Source organism: Cannabis sativa, chromosome 5, assembly GCF_029168945.1.
Source record: "Cannabis sativa cultivar Pink pepper isolate KNU-18-1 chromosome 5, ASM2916894v1, whole genome shotgun sequence".
NCBI classification, from domain to species: Eukaryota; Viridiplantae; Streptophyta; class Magnoliopsida; order Rosales; family Cannabaceae; genus Cannabis; species Cannabis sativa.
In genome coordinates, this window is record NC_083605.1 from 61,050,937 (window position 1) to 61,075,392 (window position 24,456).

General features: G+C 34.3%; 1 protein-coding gene and 1 non-coding gene across 3 annotated transcripts; one reads left to right on the forward strand and one right to left on the reverse strand.

Annotated features, from left to right (window-relative positions):
- Window positions 1-5,124: 5,124 nt before the first annotated feature.
- Window positions 5,125-5,231, reverse strand: LOC133038647 (small nucleolar RNA R71). The gene has a single exon (XR_009688147.1). It is a non-coding gene; the product is annotated as a small nucleolar RNA R71 (small nucleolar RNA).
- A 17,467-nt stretch (window positions 5,232-22,698) lies between these two features.
- LOC115715928 (transcription factor bHLH36) lies at window positions 22,699-24,249 on the forward strand. Of its 2 annotated transcripts, none has more exons than XM_061115812.1 (3): window positions 22,699-23,346; window positions 23,529-23,894; window positions 24,039-24,249. In XM_061115812.1, the coding sequence occupies exons 1-3, from the start codon at window positions 22,996-22,998 to the stop codon at window positions 24,039-24,041; spliced, it is 720 nt and encodes a 239-aa protein (XP_060971795.1). In that variant the 5' UTR covers window positions 22,699-22,995; the 3' UTR covers window positions 24,042-24,249. The 2 variants fall into 2 exon arrangements, with proteins under 2 accessions (XP_060971795.1, XP_030500471.1); XM_030644611.2 differs by having other exon boundaries at window positions 22,703-23,346; window positions 24,034-24,249.
- Window positions 24,250-24,456: the final 207 nt, after the last annotated feature.

Below are 24,456 nucleotides of genomic sequence, written 5' to 3' on the forward strand. Positions count from 1 at the left end.
TTATCACAGTTTTTAATAACTAATTATTCTATTAGCATTAAACTAGTTTATAAAATCACACACGTGGCGTCCCTATAGATTAGGGCGTTACAAAGAGTAACTTGAACCTTTTAACACAACATCACAAAGTATGATAAGAATGAGATCCTAAATAATTTTAATCTAAAAGCATCAACATGATTTGTCAAAATACTATGATAGTAGATTAAGAGCTAGAGAAGAATCACATAACGCTATTGTACAAAAATTATGAACAAGATAAAATTAAACAATGCAAACTCCCAAAGACTTTCTGAGGGAGTCAAAGCGACTTGCATCTAGGGCCTTTGTGAAAATATCAGCTAATTGTTTTTTCATATCAACATATTCTAATTGCAATGATTTATTTTCAACAAGTTCCCTGATAAAGTGATGTCTTATATCAATGTACTTTGTTCTAGAATGTTGAACAGGATTTTTGGAAATATTTATGGCACTAGTGTTATCACAAAAAATAGTCAAAACACCCAATTCAAATCTATAATCAATCAACATTTGTTTCAACCACAATAGTTGAGTACAACAATTGCTAGCAGCTATGTACTCAGCTTCGGCAGTGGACAAGGAGATAGAATTCTGTTTCTTGCTATGCCAAGATACTAGATTATTCCAAAGAAAGAAACACCCTCCACTTTTGCTCTTTCGATCATCAGCATTGCCTGCCCAATCTGCATCACTAAAACAAGCAAGATTAGAATTAGTATCTTTCGAGTACCAAATTCCATAATCAGGGGTGCTATTAACATATCTAATAATCCTTTTTACAGCTGATACATGAGATTCCAGAGGATTACTTTGATATCTAGCACACACTCCCACACTGTAACAAATATCAGGACGACTAGCAATTAAATACAAAAAGATTCCAATCATGCTACGATAGAGTGTAGTGTCTACCTTTACTCCATTCTCATCTTTTGTCAATTTCAATGTGGTGCTCATTGGAGTACTTACCTGCTTAGCCGATTCAAGGCCAAATTTCTTGACAAGGTTCTTAGCATACTTACTTTGAGATACAAATGTACCTCCTTCTATTTGTCTCACTTGAAGACCTAAAAAGAAAGTAAGCTCACCAACCATGCTCATTTCAAATTCACTTTTCATTTGATCAACAAATACCTGCACTTCATGGTTAGATGTAGAAACTAAAACTATATCATCAACATAAATTTGAGCAATGATAAAATCAGATTTTATATGCTTGATGAAAAGAGTTTTATCCACACTACCTCTTTGATAGTCATGAGAAAGTAAAAATTGAGTCAACCTTTCATACCAAGCTCGAGGAGCTTGTTTTAAACCATACAAAGCTTTTTCAAGTTTGTACACATGGTCTGGAAATTGAGGATCTTCAAATCCTTTTGGTTGCTCAACATAAACTTCCTCATTCAAAATACCATTTAGGAAGGCATATTTCACATCCATTTGAAACAATTTAATATTCAAAATACAAGCAATACACAAAAGTAAACGAATTGATTCTAATCATGCAACAGGAGCAAAAGTTTCATCAAGATCAATACCTTCTACCTGTGTGTACACTTGTGCCACCAAACGAGCCTTGTTTCTCACAATTGTACCGAACTCATCACTTTTATTTTTAAATAACCACTTTGTTCCAATTACATTTATACCTTTTGGTCTTCGGACCAAAATCCATACCTTGCTGCGAACAAATTGGTGGAGTTCCTCTTGCATTGCATTGAGCCATTCCTCAAACGTCATGGCTTCCTTCACATTTTTCGGTTCATATTGAGAAACAAAACAAAGAAAGCTGATTAAATTAACATACCTTCTGCGAGTTACCATGCTTTCTTCAGGATTTCCAAGGATGAGATCTTTTGGATGATTCAATTTGACTCTGGTGCTTTGTTCTTTCTGAATAGAATCAGTGATGATGTTTGGATGAGTCAAGATAGACGGTTCTGGTTCTCCAGTCTCAGTTGCAGCAGCAGATTCGTCATTTGCAGCATCAGAAGTGGGTTCTGATGCATTAGGATCTGCTTTTGCTGCTTCTGGAGGAGCATCCATGAGACTATCTATCTTGGCTTCTGTGGAAAACTCTGAAAAATCTTTAAAATCATCAACAACCACATTAGCTGATTCCAAAACAGTTTGAGTTCTCATGTTATAAACACGATAAGCTCAACTGTTTAAGGAATATCCAATAAACACACCAATATCACTTTTAGCATCAAATTTACCAATATGCTCACGATCTCTATAGACATAACACACACAACCAAAAACAGGAAAATGACTTACATTGGGGCGCTTACCTTTCCAGATTTCATAAGATGTTTTTGAGGTACCTGGGCGAATAAACACTCTGTTTATTATATAGCAAGCTGTGTTAATAGCTTCAGCCCATAAGCGCTTTGTCAACTTCTTGCTATTTAACATCACTCTTGCCATTTCCTGCAATGTTCGATTCTTCCTCTCAACAACTCCATTTTGTTGAGGAGTTTTGGGAGCTGAAAATTCATGAGTTATACCTGTAGACTTGCAAAAATCATCATACATAGAATTTTCAAACTCCTTACCATGATCACTTCGAATTCGAACAATTTTCCCAATATTACAGCCTTTCTCAACTCTTAATCTCAAACAAAGAGTTTTAAAGGCATCAAAAGTGTCAGACTTTTCTCTTAAGAAATCTACCCAAGTAAAACGAGAGAAATCATCAACACACACAAAGATATATCGTTTACCATTCAAACTTTCAACTTGGATTGGACCCATAAGATCCATGTGAAGCAATTCCAATACTTTTGAGGTATTGATATCAGACACAGACTTGTGAGTGATTTTTAATTGCTTCCCAAGTTGACACGGTTCACACTTACCAACACTTTCCTTACCAAGTTTGGGAAGCCCTCGAACAATACCTGCATTTGACAATTTTTTTCAGGTTTTTAAAATTAATATGCCCAAGCTTGGCATGCCACATATTTGTGGTGTTGTTGATAGCTGAATGACAAGTAAACACAGGAGTTAGAGTGTAACAGTTATCATTGGATCGAAATGCTTGTAAGATACATTCATTATCATCATTCAGAACATAGCAATGATCACTATCAAATGAAACAGTAAACCTTTGGTCACAAATTTGACTGATGCTAAGTAAATTATGTTAGGTTATAATTAGCCTATGTTTCGGGTCTTTAAAGTTAGCATTATCTCGTCTATTGGTGTCTTTTGGAGCAGTTTTACGCCTGATTTTCATTATTTCAAGTTCCCGGAGTGTTAAAGTTCAAATTCAGTGAAATGGCGAAAAACTGGGATAAACTGGAAAAAATTGGAAAATTCGGCTCTAGAAGCTACAGTAGTCGCGACTTCATGAGAGCCAGGTCGCGACCCTTTTTCCATGTCGCGACCCTGGTCGCGACTTCGAGAATCGGCAGAAACTCGGTTTTTCGAGTTTTGCTTGTAGTCGCAACCAGCTTAAATGCTAGTCGCGACTTGGTAAGGAAATTGCAGATTTGACCTAATTTTGGTTTTTTCTCAAATTAGAGGCACACTTCTCATCCCTATATAAGGAATACGACACTGAAGGTCAAAGTAAGCAGAAATAGACCTAAATAGTGGAGGCAAGTGAAGAGGAAGCTATCTTGAAGACCCGGAGCGATATCACCTTCTAGTTTCTTTCTTTTACCCTTAAATTCTTCTCTATGTTTATTTTTGTTTCTGAATTAATCATGGATGTTTTTAGAGTTATTATGAACTAAATTTCCCAATAAGGGAGGATGATGATTGTTGTTTAAGTTTATGCCTAGTTAATAAATAATTGCCATTCCTTCATCTTATGTGTGAATACTATCTTTATTTGTGTTTAATTCCATGTCCAAGCTTGATCACCTTTTACATGTTTAATGATCTCAATTCGAAATCTGAAAAGTGAGAATTGAGAATGCTTAATTTGGATAGTCTAGGTTTTGATGTGAAACGAAAGTATTTACATAGCCTCAGTGACTAATAGATTATTGCTTAATGCTGATTTTGTGTTGATTTAATTAAGAAGTTAATTAGAGAATACATTATTTAGAACCTAAAAGATCTGAAAAGAGTTAGGTTAATTTATAATCTGTCATTCACATTGAGATAAGGATAGCAATTAGGTATTAACATTGGAAGCTTAACAACAGGATTCACCTCCCTAATCTCTCATCATTGATTAATCTTCGTTTATTTTCTCTTTAATTTTTGAGTTATTTACTTTCAATTTGCAAACTTATTATTTTACCAAATAGAATCATAAGTATAGTTTAGTAGTACTTAATCCAATTCCCTGTGGTTCGATCTCACTTGCGTGAGATACTACTTGATTGCGTACACTTGCGTAATAACATAAAATTCGTAACAAGTTTTTGGCGCCGTTGCCGGGGAATTGTTTAAAGATTAATATTACACAAATTATACTAACTTCTACTTTGGTATATTTTCTCTTGCTGATTTTTCTAACCTTTTTCTTGCAATATTTTCGTGATCCATTTCAGGAATCCTAAGTGTATGCGCCGTCAAGGACAAGCTGTCATATTACCAGTTGATCCTGAAATCGAGAAAACTTGTAGGAGAAACTGAAAGAACAAGAGGCAAGAAGGAGTTTCAGCAACTGCTGAAACTTCAGAAATCATGGCTGCTAATGTGAATGCTAATGCTGCGAACAATGGAGGTAATAACGGTAATAATGGTGGCATCGTGGAAGATCAAGCTAATGGCCGTAGCTTGAAAGATTACATTCTCCCTACTCTAACAGGAGTGCATTCATGTATTAGGCCACCAGTAGTGGATGCGAATAACTTTGAGATCAAACCTGCCATACTTCAAATGGTGCAGTCTTCAGTTTAGTTTGGTGGCCTCCCTTCTGAAGATCCTAACCTGCATCTCTCTAACTTAATGGAACTGTGTGAAACTTTTAAAGTTAATGGAGTTAGTGATGATGCCATTCGACTGATACTGTTCCCATTCTCTCTCAGAGAACGAGCCAAGAGTTGGCTAAACTCCTTGCCACCCAACTCTATTGCCACCTGGAATGATCTGGCAACGAAATTCTTGTCAAAGTTCTTTCCTCCAGCCAAGTCTGCAAAGCTGAGAGGAGAAATCAATAACTTCTGCCAACAAGATAATGAATCTCTCCATGAGGCTTGGGAGAGGTTTAAAGATCTCATCAGAAAGTGCCCTCATCATGGTATAGAGAAGTGGATGCTGGTCCACAACTTCTACAACGGGTTGATTGGTAATACTAGAACTCTAATAGATGCAGCAGCTGGTGGAGCCTTTATGAGAAAGAGTGCTAATGAGGCTTATGATCTATTGGAGGAGATGGCTCTAAACAATCAGCAGTGGCCAACTGAAAGGAGTCAATCAAAGAAGGTAGCTATTGTGTTAGAGGTTGATGCCATCACAAAGTTGACAACTCAGGTTGAGGCATTGACAAAGCTAATTGCAGGGCAAGCTAAACAAGCCCAAGTTGTTTGTGAGTTATGTGGAGGAAGTCATCACTTTTCAGAGTGTCAAGCAGATGTGGATGATTTGCCAATGGATGAAGCTAAAGCCATTGGAAATTTTTCGCAGAATAACAACAACAATTACGGGTTCAACCAGGGTAATAACCGAAGAAACAGTGGGTTCTATCAGCAACGAAATCAGAACCAGAATCAGAACCAACAGTTTAATCAGCAACAAACCTCTGGTGGAAATTCTAGTTTTCAAACAGATTTATTGCTTCAATTCATGACTGAAACTAGATCTTCAATCAAAGACCTACAGACACAGATGGGCCAACTAGCAACTCAAGTAGCAACCCGTCCTCAAGGGAATCTGCCTAGCACAACTGAAGTAAACCCCAAAGAAAACTGCAAAGCAATTACCCTGAGAAGCGGTAAAAATTATGATGGTCCTGAAATGCCACAACTAGCGAATGGAGAAAAGGAGAACGAAGCTCAACCAATGTCAACCCCAACACCAACAGCAGAGAAGGCTACTGATAGCTCAGCACAACCACAACAGTCTCCACCAATTAGCATTGATCACCATGTGAAAATACCCTATCCTCAGAGGCTCAGAAAGTCAAGTCTAGACAAGCAGTTCACCAAATTCCTAGAGGTCTTCAAAAGACTTCACATCAACATTCCTTTTGCTGAAGCCTTGGAACAAATGCCCCGTTATGTGAAGTTCATGAAGGAGATATTGTCTAAGAAGAGAAAAATTGAGGACTATGAAACAGTGGCATTAACTGAGGAGTGTAGCGCCATTTTGCAAAAGAAACTACCGCCCAAGCTTAAAGATCCGGGTAGTTTCAATATTCCATGCTCTATAGGGGGTTCGGTGGAAACTAAAGCTCTATGTGATCTGGGAGCAAGCATTAATCTAATGCCCTTGTCTGTCTTCAAAAGGCTAGGATTGGGAAAAGCAAAGCCCACAACAGTGACTTTACAACTAGCAGATCGTTCTTTGACTCATCCTCGTGGGATAATTGAAGATGTACTGGTGAAGGTTGGTAAGTTTATCTTCCCTGCTGATTTCCTAATTCTTGATATGGAGGAAGATTCAACTATTCCTATTATTTTGGGAAGACCATTCTTAGCCACGGGCCGAGCATTAATAGATGTTCAAAAGGGGGAGTTAAAGTTGCGAGTGCAAGGTGAGGAGGTCAGTTTTAATGTTTTTGCCCCAACCGACATTCCTACTTGTTGCAAGATTGAGATGGTGAAGGGTTCTTTTGTCAAAGCTGATGAGAAGAAAGCAAAGCCTAAAGAGCGACTTCGAACGATTCAGCGTCGTTGGAAAAGATTGATGTGTGGTAATTTTGAAGGTGAGCTTACTCTTGTGCAAAACTCTGAAATCAACACTATTGGTGGTCAATTTTCTTCATTTAGTACGAGGGCTCTTTTGGATGAAAAGGGTCCACCTAACCCTTTCTGAGAGGGTCTCAGGTAAGTCTCTTCTCTCTGCATTTTATTGTATACATTGGGGACAATGTCATATTTAGTTTGGGGGGAGAGACTTAAAAATTTTAATTTCTGCACTTTAATTTCTGCATTTTAATTTTCTGTTTTAGTTTTTGTTTTAGTTAAGGAATGGCAATAAGCTTGACGATAGTTGTATACTGCTGATTAGTGTGATGTGATCTGAAACTGTAAAATAACTGTGTGCTTGATTTTGTTAACTCTTTGGATTAGTTAGGATGCTTAGAAACCTGTGTTTTTCTGCAAATACTCAATTTGTGAAAATTGTTATAATTGTTTTACTATGGTTTGTGGTAAGATTGACAGGATAGCTTAGAACTTGCATGTTTATTCTTTTGAGACGAAATCCTTGATAGTGTTCAATTGGAATATGACTTAGGCATTTGTTGGATAGTTTGAGCCTTTCAAGCCTACCATAATAATGTGTATCCCTAGTTAACCTTTTGAGCCTAAACTTGTTATGTTTTTCACCCATTGATTTGAAAATTTTTGCAACCACACTATTAATTTTTTCTTCACCATGTTATCCATGATATCATAAGCTACATGATTAGTTTGGGGGAGGAGAAACATTTAGTGTGAGGAAATAGTGAGAGGGAGAAAAACTTGTAAGATTGAGAAGAAAAAAATTGTGTAATTCAATGTCACTGAAAAAATGAAAAAAAAAAACAAAATGAAAAAGTAAAAATAAGTGTTCAAAAAAAAATTAAAATAAAATAAAAATATCCAGTGATGTTGGAAAAATAATAGAGATGTCTTCTACCAATCCTGGTAAATTTGGGAACATTATGGGGTTTTAGAAAAAGAAAAGTAAAAATCTTGTGGGTTCTGTTGGTGTGCTTATGATATATTGAGCAAAAATTGTCTTTTGCCTATCCCTGAATATCTGAGCCATACTACCTAAGCCTTGAAAAGACCTAATGATTCCAAAGAATACTGTCAACATTAGTGGAGAAAGGTAAGCATGCAAGCTTATGAGTTATCGGGCTGTGGAACTGATGGAAAGAGTAAAACTTTTATAACAATGTTTCACATTTGAATAAATTTTTGCAGTTGTACATAGAGTTATAAATTGAGCATCCGAGTTAATTGTTAGAGTTAGTAGGATCATAATTCTAGTTTATGCAAGGAAGAAAATAGAGCATGAGTCAGCAGCATAGTAATTATCTGATAGCGTAGTTAGTTTTTTTTATCTTACTCGGGGGCGAGTAAGAATCTAGTTTGGGGGATTTTGTTAGGTTATAATTAGCCTATATTTTGGGTCTTTAAAGATAGCATTATCTCGTCTATTGGTGTCTTTTGGAGCAGTTTTACGCTTGATTTTAATTATTTCAGGTTCCCGGAGTGTTAAAGTTCAAATTCAGTCAAATGGCAAAAAACTGGGATAAACTGGAAAAAATTGGATAATTCGGCTCCAAAAGCTACAGTAGTCGCGACTTCATGAGAGCCAGGTCGCGACCCTTTTTCCTGGTCGCGACCCTGGTCGCGACTTCGAGAATTGGCAGAAACTCAGTTTTTCGAGTTTTGCCTGTAGTCGCGACCAGCTTAAATGCTAGTCGCGACTTGGTATGGAAATCGCAGATTTGATCTAATTTTGGTTTTTTCTCAAATTGGAGGCACACTTCTCATCCCTATATAAGGAATACGACACTGAAGGTCAAAGTAAGCAGAAATAGACCTAAATAGTGGAGGCAAGTGGAGAGGAAGCTATCTTGAAGACCCGGAGCGATATCACCTTCTAGTTTCTTTCTTTCACCCTTAAATTCTTCTTTATGTTTGTTTTTGTTTCTGAATTAATCATGGTTGTTTTTAGAGTTATTATGAACTAAATTTTCCAATAAGGGAGGATGATGATTGTTGTTTAAGTTTATGGCTAGTTAATAAATAATTGCCATTCCTTCATCTTATGTGTGAATACTATCTTTATTTGTGTTTAATTCCATGTGCAAGCTTGATCACCTTTTACATGTTTAATGATCTCAATTCGAATTCTGAAAAGTGAGAATTGAGAATGCTAAAATTTGGATAGTCTAGGTTTTGATGTGAAACGAAAGTATTTACATAGCCTCAGTGACTAATAGATTATTGCTTAATGCTGATTTTGTGTTGATTTAATTAAGAAGTTAATTAGAGAATACATTATTTAGAACCTAAAAGATCTGAAAAGAGTTAGGTTAATTTATAATCTGTCATTCACATTGAAATAAGGATAGCAATTAGATATTAACATTGGTAGCTTAACAACAGGATTCATCTCCCTAATCTCTCATCATTGATTAATCTTCGTTTATTTTCTCTTTAATTTCTGAGTTATTTACTTTCAATTTGCAAACTTATTATTTTACCAAATAGAATCATAAGTATAGTTCAGTAGTACTTAATCCAATTCCCTGTGGTTCGACCTCACTTGCGTGAGATACTACTTGATTGCGTACACTTGCGTAATAACATAAAATTCGTAACAAATTAGCCCTCAGTCCTTCAACTAACATCACATTTTTCAGTCTAGGTAACCCTTCAAAATTTAGAGTTCCCATACCAACAACTTTTCCAGATAGGCCATTACCAAAAGTGACTTATCCACATTGCATAGGCCGAATGTTAGTCAAAAAGTCCTTGTCACCTGTCATATGTCTAGAACTACCACTGTCAAAATACCACATTTGAGATGCAGCAGTTTTATCAGAAAAACTAGCTAGACAATTCTTTTTTACCCATATTTGTTTCAAACCTTTATGTTTCTTTTGAGATTTTTCCAAATTATCAAAATAATTTGTTTTAAACAGATTTTTCAACGTGAAACATTTAGGTCTGATATGTCCTTTTCTACCACAAAAATGACGAGTGGGAACAAATCTTTTTACCTGAGATCTTACTCTTTTCGAAAATCCTGGAGATTTTGCAGCATCAGAAACTGCTCTTGCTGCAACAGGCTGTGAAATTGTTACAGCAGACTTTGTAGCCTCAGAGTGATTCGTTGGAACACTAGATTTTACAAACTTTGTGACTCCAGAACTTTCCATTCCATTTGAACCAAGGCCTGCGAAACCTCTTTGACCTGCATTCTGAGCTTTTTCAAAAATGGAAGATCCAGGGTTAAGCATTTGAACATTTTTCTTAAAATTTTTGAGTTCCTTCTTTAAGAGAGTGATTTTTTCATCTTTATCACAAAAACTTGTCTCATACTCTTTTATTTTCAAATCACACATTTCAATCTGATAAGACAATTTTTTATTCAATTTATTCAACTCTCTATTTTCAGAAGCAACCTGAATCCATTTTTCATACATTACTTTGTATGATTCAGCAAGAGACTCTTCACAGATTTCAGACTCATCTAAATCTGATTCCTCTTGTTCGGTGGTATTATTCAGACATACCAATCTAGCTTTCACCTGTGAATCGCACAACACATTAGACATAACAGAGGTTAGGGCAACATTTTCAGAATTATCTTCATCACTTTCGGTTTCATCATCACTCCAAGTGACATTGAAACTTTTCTTATTCTTTTTCAAAGTGTTTGCACACTCAGCTTGAATATGCCCAAAACCTTCACATTACCTGGACTGAATTCCCTTTTTGTTAGAAACAGATGGTTTAATAAAAGTATTACCTTTTGAACCTTTTGAAATATTCTTTTTATTTCCCATCTTTTTCATATATTTCTGAAAATTCTTAGTTAATAAAGCAATCTCATCATCACATTAACTATCAAAATTTTCATTATCAGAAACTTTCAAAGCAATACTTTTACCTTTATCAGCAATGGATTTGGGTTTGTCCTTTTGTTTAATCTGTTGATTTAATTCAAAAGTACGTAAGGAACCCATCAATTCTTCTACCTTCATTGTGCTAAAATCTTTAGCTTCCTCCATTGCCAAAAGTTTAGTATCAAACCTTTCTGGAAGTACTCTAACAATTTTTCTCACAAGAACAGAATCATCAAGATTTTCACCAAGAGCAAAATATTCATTAGCAATATCAAATAATTTTTCATAGAATTCAGTTAAGGTTGCATTATCAGACATTCTAAGCTCATCAAATTTAGTTTGAAGCATGATAAATCTAGATCTTTTCACATCAAAAGTTCCCTCAAACTGAGTTTGAAGGATCTCCCAAGCTTCCTTAGCAGAAACACAAGATGATATAAGTTTAATGTAACCCTCACCTACACCGTTAAAGATAGCATGCAAGGCTTTGCTATTGTAGGCAGAAAGTTTATCATCTTCAATAGACCATTCCAGTTCAGATTTTATAGTAGTATTACCTGAAGAATCTTTCTCAACTGGAAGAGACCAACCTGATAGAACCATTCTCCAAGCTTTCTCATCTTGAGATTTGATGAAGGCCCTCATTCTAACTTTCCAATAAGGATAGTTAGAGTCATTAAGCAATGGTGGTCCAGAAATAGAACTTCCTTCTGTAAAAAAAGACATTTTAACACAAAAACGTTATAGGACCACACTAAGAGTTTAGTGTCCCGCTCTGATACCAAGTGAAAAACCGTGTTTTTGCAAATGTCAGTTGTATATAAGAAAATATAAAAACTGTAAGCGTTTGCAGCAACAGAAAGTAATTCTGCTACAAAGAAACCGAACAGTGCGAATATAAAATATTTGAAGAAAAATAAATAACTTGACACAAGAGATTTATACGTGGTATCAGTGTTCTCACGAACACTCCTAGTCCACGGGGCCACGCCCAGAGAATGAAATCAATTAATAAAGTATCAAAATTACAAAGACAATTGACTTAAACAAGTTTAGACTCCCTCTAAAGTATTGTCACAATCCTTTGTAATCCACTTTATGAATCTGACTTCTTGAAACACCTTCAAGCCCGAACTCCCTTCGTCTTTGAAGTGTGAGTGCTTACTTCCTCCCGAAGTAAGGCTTCAACAAGTCTTCTCCCGAAGACCAAGTGCTTACATCCTCCCGAAGTAAGGCTTTATCAAGTCTTCTCCCGAAGACCAATCTCTTGTTCAGTCAAGTAGTTCTTCACAACCTCTAGGATAGAGTAAGAACAGAAATAGAACAACTAGAACCTAGATGAACAACTAGGCTCTCACAAAACAAAGAAACTCTCTTCTCTCTGAAAAGATAAATGCAAAAAATGAATAATGGAAGTGGTAATTCGAATGGTTTCTCTCTAGGCTCTATTTATAGAACATAGAAACCAAAGAGGCAACCACAAGTTCGGATCTACATCTGTACAAAAACTTTCCAAAGAAAACACGATCTGCAGCATCAGATTCGGATGGTGACGCAGCAGATCAGACCAGAAACGGTAAACTTGCTATAAACGGGTCCGATCCTCTATTAATGCTTGATTCCTGCCAAAAACAGATTACATATTCTGATTGTATCAAGATACAATCGAAATCAATAAGGAAAAGGCAATAATCAAAGTTTCCCTAAAAAAGACAACTTTCCAAAAGAGAATTCCTTCTCTTTTAAGAAGTTTTCAACAAAGGAAAGTTTAGCTGAAAGTGCAACTTTCCAAACAAGGAAAAGAGCAACTAAAAACCGAATTTATAAGGTAAGGATCCGAAAATGAATGCTCAACAATCTTACCATAAATGGAAAAATTATTTTGTCAACTAACTTGCCGAAAAAGGACTTTACATCATTATATTACTTGTTTTGTTTGCGTATTAACTTTATTGAACAATACATAAGACTGAAAAATTTAAATAAATCTTTATGAAATCTTGTCTTGAGTTCCTTGAGTCTTGTAGTTCACTTCAAGTCAATTTTGAGAATTTTAGTAAAATTATCAATTTGCTCTTAGAGCATCTCCAATGGAGGTGTAAATAAGTGGTGAAAAGCTAAAATATAACTCATTTAACAAAAAGTGTGTTCTAATTGTGTACCAAAAAGTGATGTAAATTTGGCACGTAGCAAATTTTTTCATTTACATTTATGTCATTTCTATTATTTTATTAGTATATTGAACTATCACATTTAATTATGAAACATTTATATTATTTTTTTATTGTCTTACATATTAAAATAATAATAAAATTGATTGAGAAAAAGGAATTGAAAGTTCAAACATAAAGTAAAAGAGATTCAATTGAATTGAAACAGTGGAGAGGCCAGCTTTATATAGCCTGGACCTCATTACAAACCGACTAAAAAAAAAGAACATAACAAACATAACTGAATAAACCGACTAACCGACTTCTATGCTGACACACATGACAATTGTAATAGAAACACCAAAAATAATATAACAACCTATGGACACCAATAACATACATGGGACAGTAAATATGACAATATATATGAACCGGAACCAGTAACTTAATACCCCTGTTGGAAATTATTTTACCAGGATCTTAGATCTACTCACAAGTATGTTGATTAACACCCTAACTATGAACTTCTAAAACGATTATGAAATAAACACGTATAAAGTATGAGAAACCTTACATTGGGTGCAGCGGAATATAATCACTCCTTCCGTTCAGATATCTAGCCCTTGATTCCTTTCTGTAGCAGAGCATTATCAATATCTGAACCTGGATCTCTTTCTCTCCTTTAGTGCTGAAACTCCTTCTTGTTGAATGCCTTTCTTCACGATCTTCCTCCCTATGATTGAGGTATCACTTGCTGTGTGTGGGCACTACTCTAATCACTAAGATGTTTGAAATTAGAGAGAAAGAAGAATAGTATAGGTGGCGGCTAGGGTTAGGAGTGAAGGCTCAGGTTTTTCTCTGAAGGAAAAATAGAAAGTTAAGTGTGTAAATTTCCTAAAACCTTCACTATCTATTTATAGCATTCCACTAGGGTTAGGTTTGAATTATTTGGCATTAAAATAATGAAAATATCAGATGATAAAGCCTATTAAGTGGCCGGCCTATACAATATGGATTTGGGCCTCACTTTTTGCAATTTTGCAGTTTTATCATTTCTGCATCTCATTTTCTCAAAAACGCCAATTTTCAAATTCAACCATTTAAATGCAAATTCTAACTATTTAATTACTATAAATAATTATTAAATAATATTGTCATTTATCATATTTATTAATTGAACCATACAAAGTATCATAATTAACAAATATACCCCTAAAACTCTTTCTTTACAATTTCGCCCTTACTTAGTGAAAAATTCACAAATAGACATAGTCTAATTTGAGAATTATAATTGATTAATCAAAACCAATTATATGAGTCTTACAAGCAATATTATCTCAACTAGTGGGGGGACCATGGGTCTATATAACCGAGCTTCCAATAAGCACATTAAGAATTTATAACCTAAATTCACTGACTTATTAATTCTTCGTTGAATCCACGCATAGAACTTAGAATTGCACTCTCAGTATATAGAATGCTCTATATGTTCCACCATATAGGCACATCATTAGTTATCCATTGTTATAATCCTAATTTGATCAATGATCCTCTATATGAATGATCTACACTGTAAAAGGATTAGATTACCGTTACACCCTACAATGTATTTTATCCTTAAAATACTTAACCCCGTATAAATGATATTTCAGCTTATGTGAAATGAGTACTCCACTATTTACTTTCGTTTGGTCAAGCTCGAAGGAGATCATCCTTTACTTACTATTCGCCAGATAGAAGCTATAGATTCCATGTTTATGTTAGCGCTCCCACTCAATTACACTACCGTGTTCCCAAAATGTACGTATCACCCTGACCCAAAAGTAGGCTTAACTAACAAATCAAAGAACACGAATAGCCTCTTGAGATTGAGCCTAATCATAACAGGATTAAGATCATTTGATCTAGGATCAACTAGGCGATATTGACTTGAATAGATATTACGGTAAGTTTAATAAATCTAAGTCAAAGTTCAATATCGGTCCCTTCCGATGCATACTCCATGCATCCAACCTGAGCTTTATTTTAACCAATGCTCTGGAAAGAACATAGCATTTCTCCAAATACAAGTAAACTCTGTTGTAGATTATCATATCAGTAAAAGCCTGTGTCTGATAAATCTAGGAAACTTTATTCACATAGTCATGTTTACTTTCCAATATGTTGACAACACAATAAACAGGATCAAGTATGTGAAAAGGGTTTCAGATGAATTCATACATTATGTACATATAATCATGAAATAAATCATGTGAACCATGCAACATTAAATATTATTTCTGATCTATATTAATAAGTAAATCTTATTATACTGAAATGAGTTTTATTTAGGGCATAAAACCCAACAACCCCCTCCTCAAGATGGAGAGTGTATGTCGTATACTGACATCTTGGAGACATGAGAAGTGAGAATTGGTGAAGATAGTGGCTTGGTGAAGGCATCAGCAAGTTGCAGTGTAGTGGAAATTGGGATTAGTCTGATGGACCAATTCGTTATATTATCTCGGATGAAATGGCAATCCAGCTCTATGTGCTTCGTTCTTTCGTGGAATGTTGGATTGTTTGCTATATGTATGGCAGAATTTTTGTCGCAATAGATGAATGCAGGGTGTGGTTGAGGGATGTGGAAGTCATCTAGGAGATATTACAGCCAAGTGACTTCACTTGTGGTAGCAGCCAACGCTCGGTATTCAATTTCAGCTGAACTTTTTGAGATAGTTTGTTATTTCTTCGTGCGCCAAGAAATGAGGCAATCTCGTAGGAAGATGCAAAAACCGGTTGTAGATCGTCTTGTGATGGGGCAAGATGCCCAATCTGAGTCGGAGAAGCCACAGAGATGCAGCGAAGAGTTTCTGGAATAGAGCAGCCCCCGTCCAGGATTTCCTTTGATGTATCTTAGGAGGTGATGAACTGCTTGAAGATGGTACGACGGTTCGCCATGAATTGGCTGAGAGTGTTTACTGCATAAGTAATATCAGGTTTGGACAAGGTGAGGTGGAGAAGCTTCCCAACAAGTTGTCGATAGTGAGATGGATTGTTCAAAGTCTCTCCTTCTTCGTTGTTAAGTTGTTTTTTAGGATCTATGGGCGTTTTGCTGGGTTTGCTGCCTATGAAACCTGAATCCTCAAGTAATTGGAGAGTGTATTTTCTTTGGCAAAGAAACAGTCCTTCCTTAGCACGGGCAATTTCAAAACCGAGGAAATACTTGAGTTCTCCAAGAGCTTTGAGTTTGAATTTTTGATGTAGAGATGTCTGCAGCTGGTGTAGATTGGACACATTAGGTCCTGTAATAATGATATCGTCTACGTACACCAGAAGAGCTATGAAAGTGTCTTCAGATCCTCTAGTAAATAATGTATAATCGGCTTGAGATTGCTTGAATCCTTCTTGGAGAAGAGCATTGGATAGCTTCTTGTACCACTGCCTGGAAGATTGCTTCAGACCATAGATGGATTTGTGCAATTTGCATACTAGATTTGTTCTTGCATTAAGAAAAGAAGGCAGGGTCAGACCTTGTGGTATTTCCATGTAAACTTCCTCGTTAAGATCTCCATTAAGAAAGGCGTTATTAACATCGAGTTGTAAAATGTGCCAGTTCTTAATGGTAGATATAGCAAGAAGTAATTTAAGGGTGACCATCTTTGCAACGGGAGAAAAAGTATCAAAGAAATCTAGCCCTTCTTGTTGCGTGTAACCTTGGGCAACAAGACAAGCCTTTAGTCTTTCTATTCTCCCATCACTATGGTATTTAATTTTGTAAATCCAACGACATCCTATAGCTCTTTTGTTGGCTCGAAGAGGGACTATAGACCAGGTTTTGTTATCTGAAAGTGCCTTCAATTCGCATTGCATGGCTTCTAACCAAGCTAAGGTTTGTATGGATTCAAAGTAAGTTCTTGGCTCCTTGGTGGACGAAACTGGAAGGATAAAAGCTTTGTGAGATTCAGATAAGTTAGAATATGAAATGAATTTATCAATCTTATGTGGAGTTGAAGAATGGTCTTGGATGAGTGAGTAGCACTCAAAATCTCTTAGGTAGCCCGGTGGTTTGGATTGTCTACTCGATCTTCTTGGGAGGTCCTGGGTTATTTGTTGTGGTGAAACTGCTGGTGTAAGTGAAACTTCTGGTGTAACCGTGGGGGCAGATGCTTGTTGTGTTGGAGCTTCTGGTGTACCAGTGGGAGCAGATTCTTCCTGATTTTGATATGAGTTACTACTGAGCTCATCTATGTGAATTGTAGGATTTGAAGCACTGCTAGGACCTGTAGGATACTCACAGTCAGGTAAGTCATTTATCATAGAATGAGGAAGTATAGTGAGAGACAAAGGATATATGTTAGCATTCTCATTATTTTGTTTCTCAAATAGATAAATGTTTTCATGAAACACAATATTTCAAGATACAAACATTTGTTTATTATTGATATCATAGAGTTTGTAACATTTTACACCTTGAGGGTATCCCATAAGGATACAAGTACGGGCTCTTGGGGAGAATTTGTAACTCTGGTTTGATAAAGTTGAAGCAAAAACCAAACATCCGAATGATCTAAGATGTTGGTAGTTAGGCAACTTATCAAAAAGTAATTCATATGGAGTTTTGTTATTCAATAAAAGACTAGGGATTCGATTTATTAGATAAGCTGCTGTCAACACACACTCATTCCTGAATTTTATGGGAACACGTGACTGAAAATAAAGAGATCATGCGACATTGAGAAGGTGCTAATGTTTTCTTTCAGCAACGGCATTTTGCTCAGGCGTTTCAACATAAGAGAACTCATGTAAAATGCCGTGTTTAGAAAAAATATCCTTAAACACCAGTTCTGGTGCATTATCAGAACGAAAAACCTTAAAAACCTGCTTGAATTGAGTCTGAACATAGGTCAGAAATTGAGGTATAATGAAGCTAACATCCGATTTGTGTTGCATCAAAAATATCCAAGTGAATCTAGAAAAATCATCAACTAAAGTCAAAAAATATCTGTGATTTGTGTGTGACACAAGATGATATGGTTCCCAAACATCACAATGAACAATATCAAAGATTTTATTAGAAACCGTATTGCTATTTGGAAAAGGAAGTCTTCTTTGTTTAGCAATAGGGCAAACATAGCAAGGAGAAGTTTTATGTAAATCAGAAATGTTACACTTTAAAGTATTCTTAAGCAGATTCAAACGTTTGTTGGATAAGTGTCCAAGCCGTGAGTGCCAAATTTCAGCTGAGACAGAGAAGACTTGAGTTGGATTTGGTGTAGTATCAAGAATTTAGAGATCTTTGACATTACTACCTCTTCTAATCGTCTTCTTGCTGGCTTTGTCCTGCATTGTAAATTCATCAGCAGTGAAATAAAAAGAAATAGGGGAATTTTTAGTGAGGTAACTTACAGAGATGATATTGTATTTGAAAAGTGGGGCATATAAAACATTGGTCAAGACAATGTTGTTTCCTAGAATAACAGATCCACTTTGATTCACAGTAAGACTATCATTATTTGGAAGAATTAATTTATTTGGTGTTGTCTTACATATACATTGAAACATTTTGATATCAGAACATATGTGTCTAGTGGCTCCCGTGTCTACTATCCAGGAATTGAGAAAAGGAGAAACTGAATGGTGTGACAGAATGATACCTGTATCACCTGTCGAAGTACTAGGATCACTGCCATTCATACCATTTGTTTGAGAAGCGAGTAAGTTCAGTAGTTGCTGGTACTGAGCCGAGGAAAGCTGAGGGAGAATAGCATTATTTTCAATCGCAGCAGAGTTGTTTTCTTCCCCAGTTTGTACCTGGTTTGCAGCAGCCTCCTTAGATTTGTTTTGCCTATTAAAAAACGGGGGATATCCATGGATTTTATAGCACTTTATGATGGTATGACCATGGATGTTGCAGTGAGTATAGTAGGGACGATTTCTTTAAGGTGGATGGGAGTTTCCTTATTGAATATCATCCTTTTGGTTCCCTCTTTTGTCCCGTTGGAATGCAAACGCCATGGCAGAGTTGTTGTTGTTGATATTTGAGGCAGTTCCTCTTTGATGTTCTTCTTGAGTAACAAGATGAAACACACGATTCACTTCGGGCAAAGGATCCATGAGAAGGATGCTACCCCTAACTTGAGAGAAAGAATCCGAGAGTCCCATCAAGAATGACATGATGTACTCCATGTGATAATGTTCTTGAAGTCTCTTGACTCCTCCACAAGTGCACCCATTACAAGTGCATGAAGGCCTGTAATTAGTTAGTTCTTCCCATATAGTTTTAAGCCTAGTATTGTATATGCTTATGGTCTAATTTTCTTGTTTAAGATTCATGAGATCTTTTCTCAAATTGTATATATGAGGACCATTTTTTTGATGAAAACGAGTCTTTAGATCATTCCAAATACCCGAGGCACATTCATCATAAAGAATACTTGATGAGATTTCTTTGGAAACGGATTTCAAGATCCAAGAGATTACAATGTTATTATTACGATACCAAGCATTATAAAGACTTTGATCAGAAATAGAAGGTTTAGGAATTGAACCGTCGAGAAATTCGATTTTGTTTTTGACTGAAATGGCAAGCTGCATCGCCCTGCTCCATGAGACATAGTTGTCTTGTCCAGTAAGGGGTTGAGACACCAAAGCATTCCCTGGGTTGTCACCATGGTGAAGAAAGAAAGGACTGGTTGGATCCTCCAATGGATTCTTGATGGAAGTGATTTGAAGACCTTAATTAGCTTGATTTGAGGGATTTCCAAGATCTGTGACATCAGAAGGAATTCTAGTTTGATTTTCATCTGTAGCCATTGCGCGGAATCAATGTATAGAGAAGGAAGAAGATCGGAGAAGAAGACCGAGAAACACACAGCAACGCCGGAGAAATGAGACACGACATCTGGTAGGATCGGACGGGAAAGCCTATCTTTCCCGCTTTGATACCATATTGAGAAAAAGGAATTGATGAAGTTCAAACAGAAAGTAAAAGAGATTCAATTGAATTGAAACAGAGGAGAGGCCAGCTTGATATACCCTGGACCTCATTACAAACCGACTCAAGAAAAAAGAACATAACAGACATAACTGAATAAACCGACTAACCGACTTCTATGCTGACACACATGACAATTGTAACAGAAACACCAAAAATAATATAACAACCTATAGACACCAATAACATACATGGGACAGTAAATAGGACAATATATATGAACCAGAACCAGTAACTTAATAAAGTTATTAGATTTAATTTTTTTAATAAAACATTAATTAGATATTAAATTTTACATCAAAATTTTGCAATTGTGCATTGGAGCACAAAACTAAAATTTGATATAAATTTACCACAAAACTACTTTTTGTACTAAATATAGCATAATTTTTATATCTCCCATTATTAATCAATTTTACCTTAAATTGCCTAATTTATTTTAGATTGGGCTATAAAATTAACAAATTATAAATAATCTATAACTATAATAAAAGTGAGAATGTTTATGGGCTTCTCGTAATTGAATTACCAAAATAACCTTTATTAATTATGAAATTACAAAAAAAAAAATTCTCTTTTAACAAATATATATATTTATTCAATACTTTGTATTGTTTTGGTCTCCAAACTTAATTTTTGTTATGTAAAATTTTGATATTTATAAATTTGAGTAATTTGCGGCATAAATACTTAAGTTTAATTCTCAATTATAAATAAATATCCAAATTTAATTTTTGGCGACAATAATACCTAAGTTATATTTCTGGAACTCTATAGGTATATAATTATTATTACCGCCAAAAATTAAACTTAGGTATTTATTTACAACTGAGAGTTAAATTTAAATATTTATACCGCAAATTACTCTATAAACTTCTACTAATTGAATTAGTAAATAACTTTTATTATTGAAAAAAAAAACTCCCATTTATAGCAAATATGTATTTATATATTTAATATTGTTTAGTCTCAAAACTCATATTTTTTTTATTTATTTGAAAATTTTGTCTCATTTTTTTAATATATATATATTTAATAAGTGATGAATAGTAATTTGATATCTTTGAATTATTATTTTGTAATTTTGATTCCTTCTATTTTCTAAATATTAATAATTTAATGAACTAATTTATGTATTTTTCCTAACATTTTGTAAGATAGTTTAAACTTTTACATATAAAGTTTAATTATTGTCTTTTTTTTAAAAAAAAAAAATTGGTAGAGTTCAATGGATATTCAAAGTTCATTAATTATATGTGTTCTTTTTCTTCTTTTTTTTTTTAAAAAAAAAAAAACTATTTTTAATGGATGTAATGATATTTTTAAATTAATATTTTGTAATTTTAATTTTTTTTAATTAATAATTAATGAAATATTTATTCATTTTTCTTGCAGTAATTTATACATATAGTTTAAATTTAAAGATATAAAAATGAAATTAAGTTGTCGTAATTTTTATTTTAATCTTAATTTTTTATGAAGATTCGTTTTAATTTTACGTATAATTTGGAGTATTTTGCGTAATTTGATATTCTTGGTTTTATTTAAAAATATTTGTTCGGTTCTATTATTTTAACAAATGTTAAGTATACTATTTTTATTTTTTTCTTAGACTATGTAAAAATATATATTGTTTTATAGGCAAATACATTATCATCAGTACTATTTTATAGTGAAGTATTGAGATAAATCATTTCTTTATTTATATATAAATATATATATATGCATATAAAACTTAAAAAGAGCAAAACATCCAACACTAAATCAAATTTGTATAGTAGTATATTTAATTTTGTCGCTTAATAATTCGTTAACTCATTAGTTTAATAATTAAATCTATATAAAGATAATATAAACTCTATCATATTAAAATGTGTATATAGCTAAATGTATATATGTATAATTATTTTTAAAAAATATTTATTTAATTATTATAAGAATTAAGTAATATGTCTTCTTTCAAAATAATTATTTTTTAAAGAAAAACTAGATAATAAATAATAATAAAATATTTATTAATCATGAAGAAAAATTAAGAGTTTCGGGTTTTGTTCGATTATCCACTGACACACATGCAATGGAAAATAATAATTCTATGGTGGAACAGCCGAAAGTGATAAATGTTTTGGATGTGGAGAAAAAAGAAAAACGTGATGAAATTCAATATGTAAATATATAATATTAGAAACTGGCAATTTCACTGTAAATAAAGATAATATTATTTGTTCAGGTACAAAGCTATAATATATTATGGAGGAAGATCAAGTTTGGCCTACTATAAACCAAATAATTTCATTCAATGTGTTAACAACCCGACGCTTTCGAGCATCTATAAGCTCATTCCGTGCATACGTGTCTCGTCCACCAAGAATATTCATGATCATACTTTTTAACCTCAAGATATGCTTAATATATGTTTGTATTGTTAAATTCAAGTCGCAATAATGTGTTCTCTCACAACAAAAAAAAATGCATTAATGAGCATGAGTTTATTTGAACTTCAGCATAACTAACTCATATGCTTTTATTTTAATTATTTACTATACATTTTGAAATTGTTTATAGATACATACATGAAAATAAAAAACATTTTAAATTAACATTTGTTTCTTTGGTTTCATAGTGAAAATCATTTCATCCACAATGGAGAGGAACTTAATGAAGGTGTGGGTCGATTTATCAATTTGTTATTATACTTGTGAACACATGGTGGTGTAATTATGTAACTTTACTACTTCCTATTATTGCTCTTATATTAGAAGATATAAAACTATTATTGGCAAAAGAAAAAAATAGCACATTAATTGAAAGAATATAATATTATAATTATTAATGTGGTCCGCCATAGTGAACAGTAGTAGATAATATGTGGAACAATAATATATAATTAAGCATATATTAATTAGCTTTCTCTTGTTTAATGGGCGGTGATGTCACATATTATCTCACCTTTGATATGAAGAGATTTCAAGAATCTTTTGCATCTTAAGGCCCATAAAGGATTTGCATACCCTAACAAACATATCTCCCACTTTCTCTTTCCCTTGACCCCTCAACCTCTAACCCTTGCAAACAGTGGGGGCTTAAAAAAATAAAAAATTGGAATTTATCCTTACAATTATTATTGTTTCTGTGTTCTGTCTGCGAAAATGTCTCCTTTACATCGAAGCAATGAGCTGTGCTTCCAGATTTCACCAAATCCCCAAAATAAGAATGAAATCTTCACAGAAGATCAGATTCTTGGCCATGCTTCACTGGAAGATAATGCTTTCCACGTTGATAATTATAAGGATATCAATGTCACTACTACAAGCCGCCGAAGCCCTAAATCTTTGCCTAATGATCATAATAGTAATAATACTATTGTGAATCAGAGTAGTAGTACTGAATGTAAGAGCAATAAGATGATGAAGCATAGAGACATTGAAAGACAAAGAAGGCAAGAAATGTCTACCCTTCATGCTTCTCTAAGATCCCTACTTCCACTTGAATTAATCAAGGTGAAACAATTTATCTACTGTTTAATTTCATATACAAAGAACAAAAACCATTATTGTTATTCTTTTTTGTTTTTCAAGATCTTTCCTTTCATATTTTTCTTGGTTTATCAAAATAGGTACCCCCAAATATTATGTGTTTAGGGTTATAATTATAATATATAAACTGGTGAGATGGATTTCAGGGAAAGCGTTCAATTTCCGATCACATAAACGAGGGTGCAAGGTATATAAAACAACTCCAGTTGAAGATCAAAGAACTTGATGCAAAGAGAGATCACTTAAAGAAGTACTATTACTTGTCCGATTCGGGTAGTACTGAGAGGACTAACCACCCTGGGCGACCTGGGAGCTCAAGAAATAGCTCTACTCCTCAGGATCACTTCTTGACAGTCCAACCTTGTGGTGAATGTGGAGTTGAAATAGTTATCAGTGCTTGTGGATTTCCCCTTTCGAAGGTTTTGCAATTGGTTCTTGAAGAAGGGTTTGGCTTGGTCAGTTGTATTTCAACCGAAGTTAATGGCAGAATGCTTCACACTATCAAATCCGAGGTACCAACCATTAGGGTTTCTATTGTTATCTTTTGGCTCTCCAATATAAAAATGTTGCTCAATTTAAAGCTATATATATTTATACTTCATTTAAGAAACTGTAATGCGTTTGTTTGTCTGTCTGTTTGTGTCTCCACAGAACAGTAACATAGAATCAGAATGCATGATCAATATTTCAGCGCTTGAAAAGAAATTAAACGAAGTGATCACTGCTGATGTCCCTCCATAATGGTGATGATGCATGTATATGAGTACTTTATATATATCTTGACCATCTAATTATAATTAACATAATTAATTTGTAGTTTGTTTTTGAAGGTTTGACACCTAATAAAATCTAACATTTTGGTCTATATATCAATATAGTACTGATCCTGAGATAGAATGACTACTAAGACAACGTTTTTTTTGACATTTTTCATGATATGAAACTGAGTTTTTGGTTTTTACCGTTGACTGTGATATTACGAAAAGAGGAAGTGCATAGATATTAGATAGTGCAAACAAATTATATACTATTTCACATGTGCTTTCTTGTCAAATATTTGTACACTATGTTTAG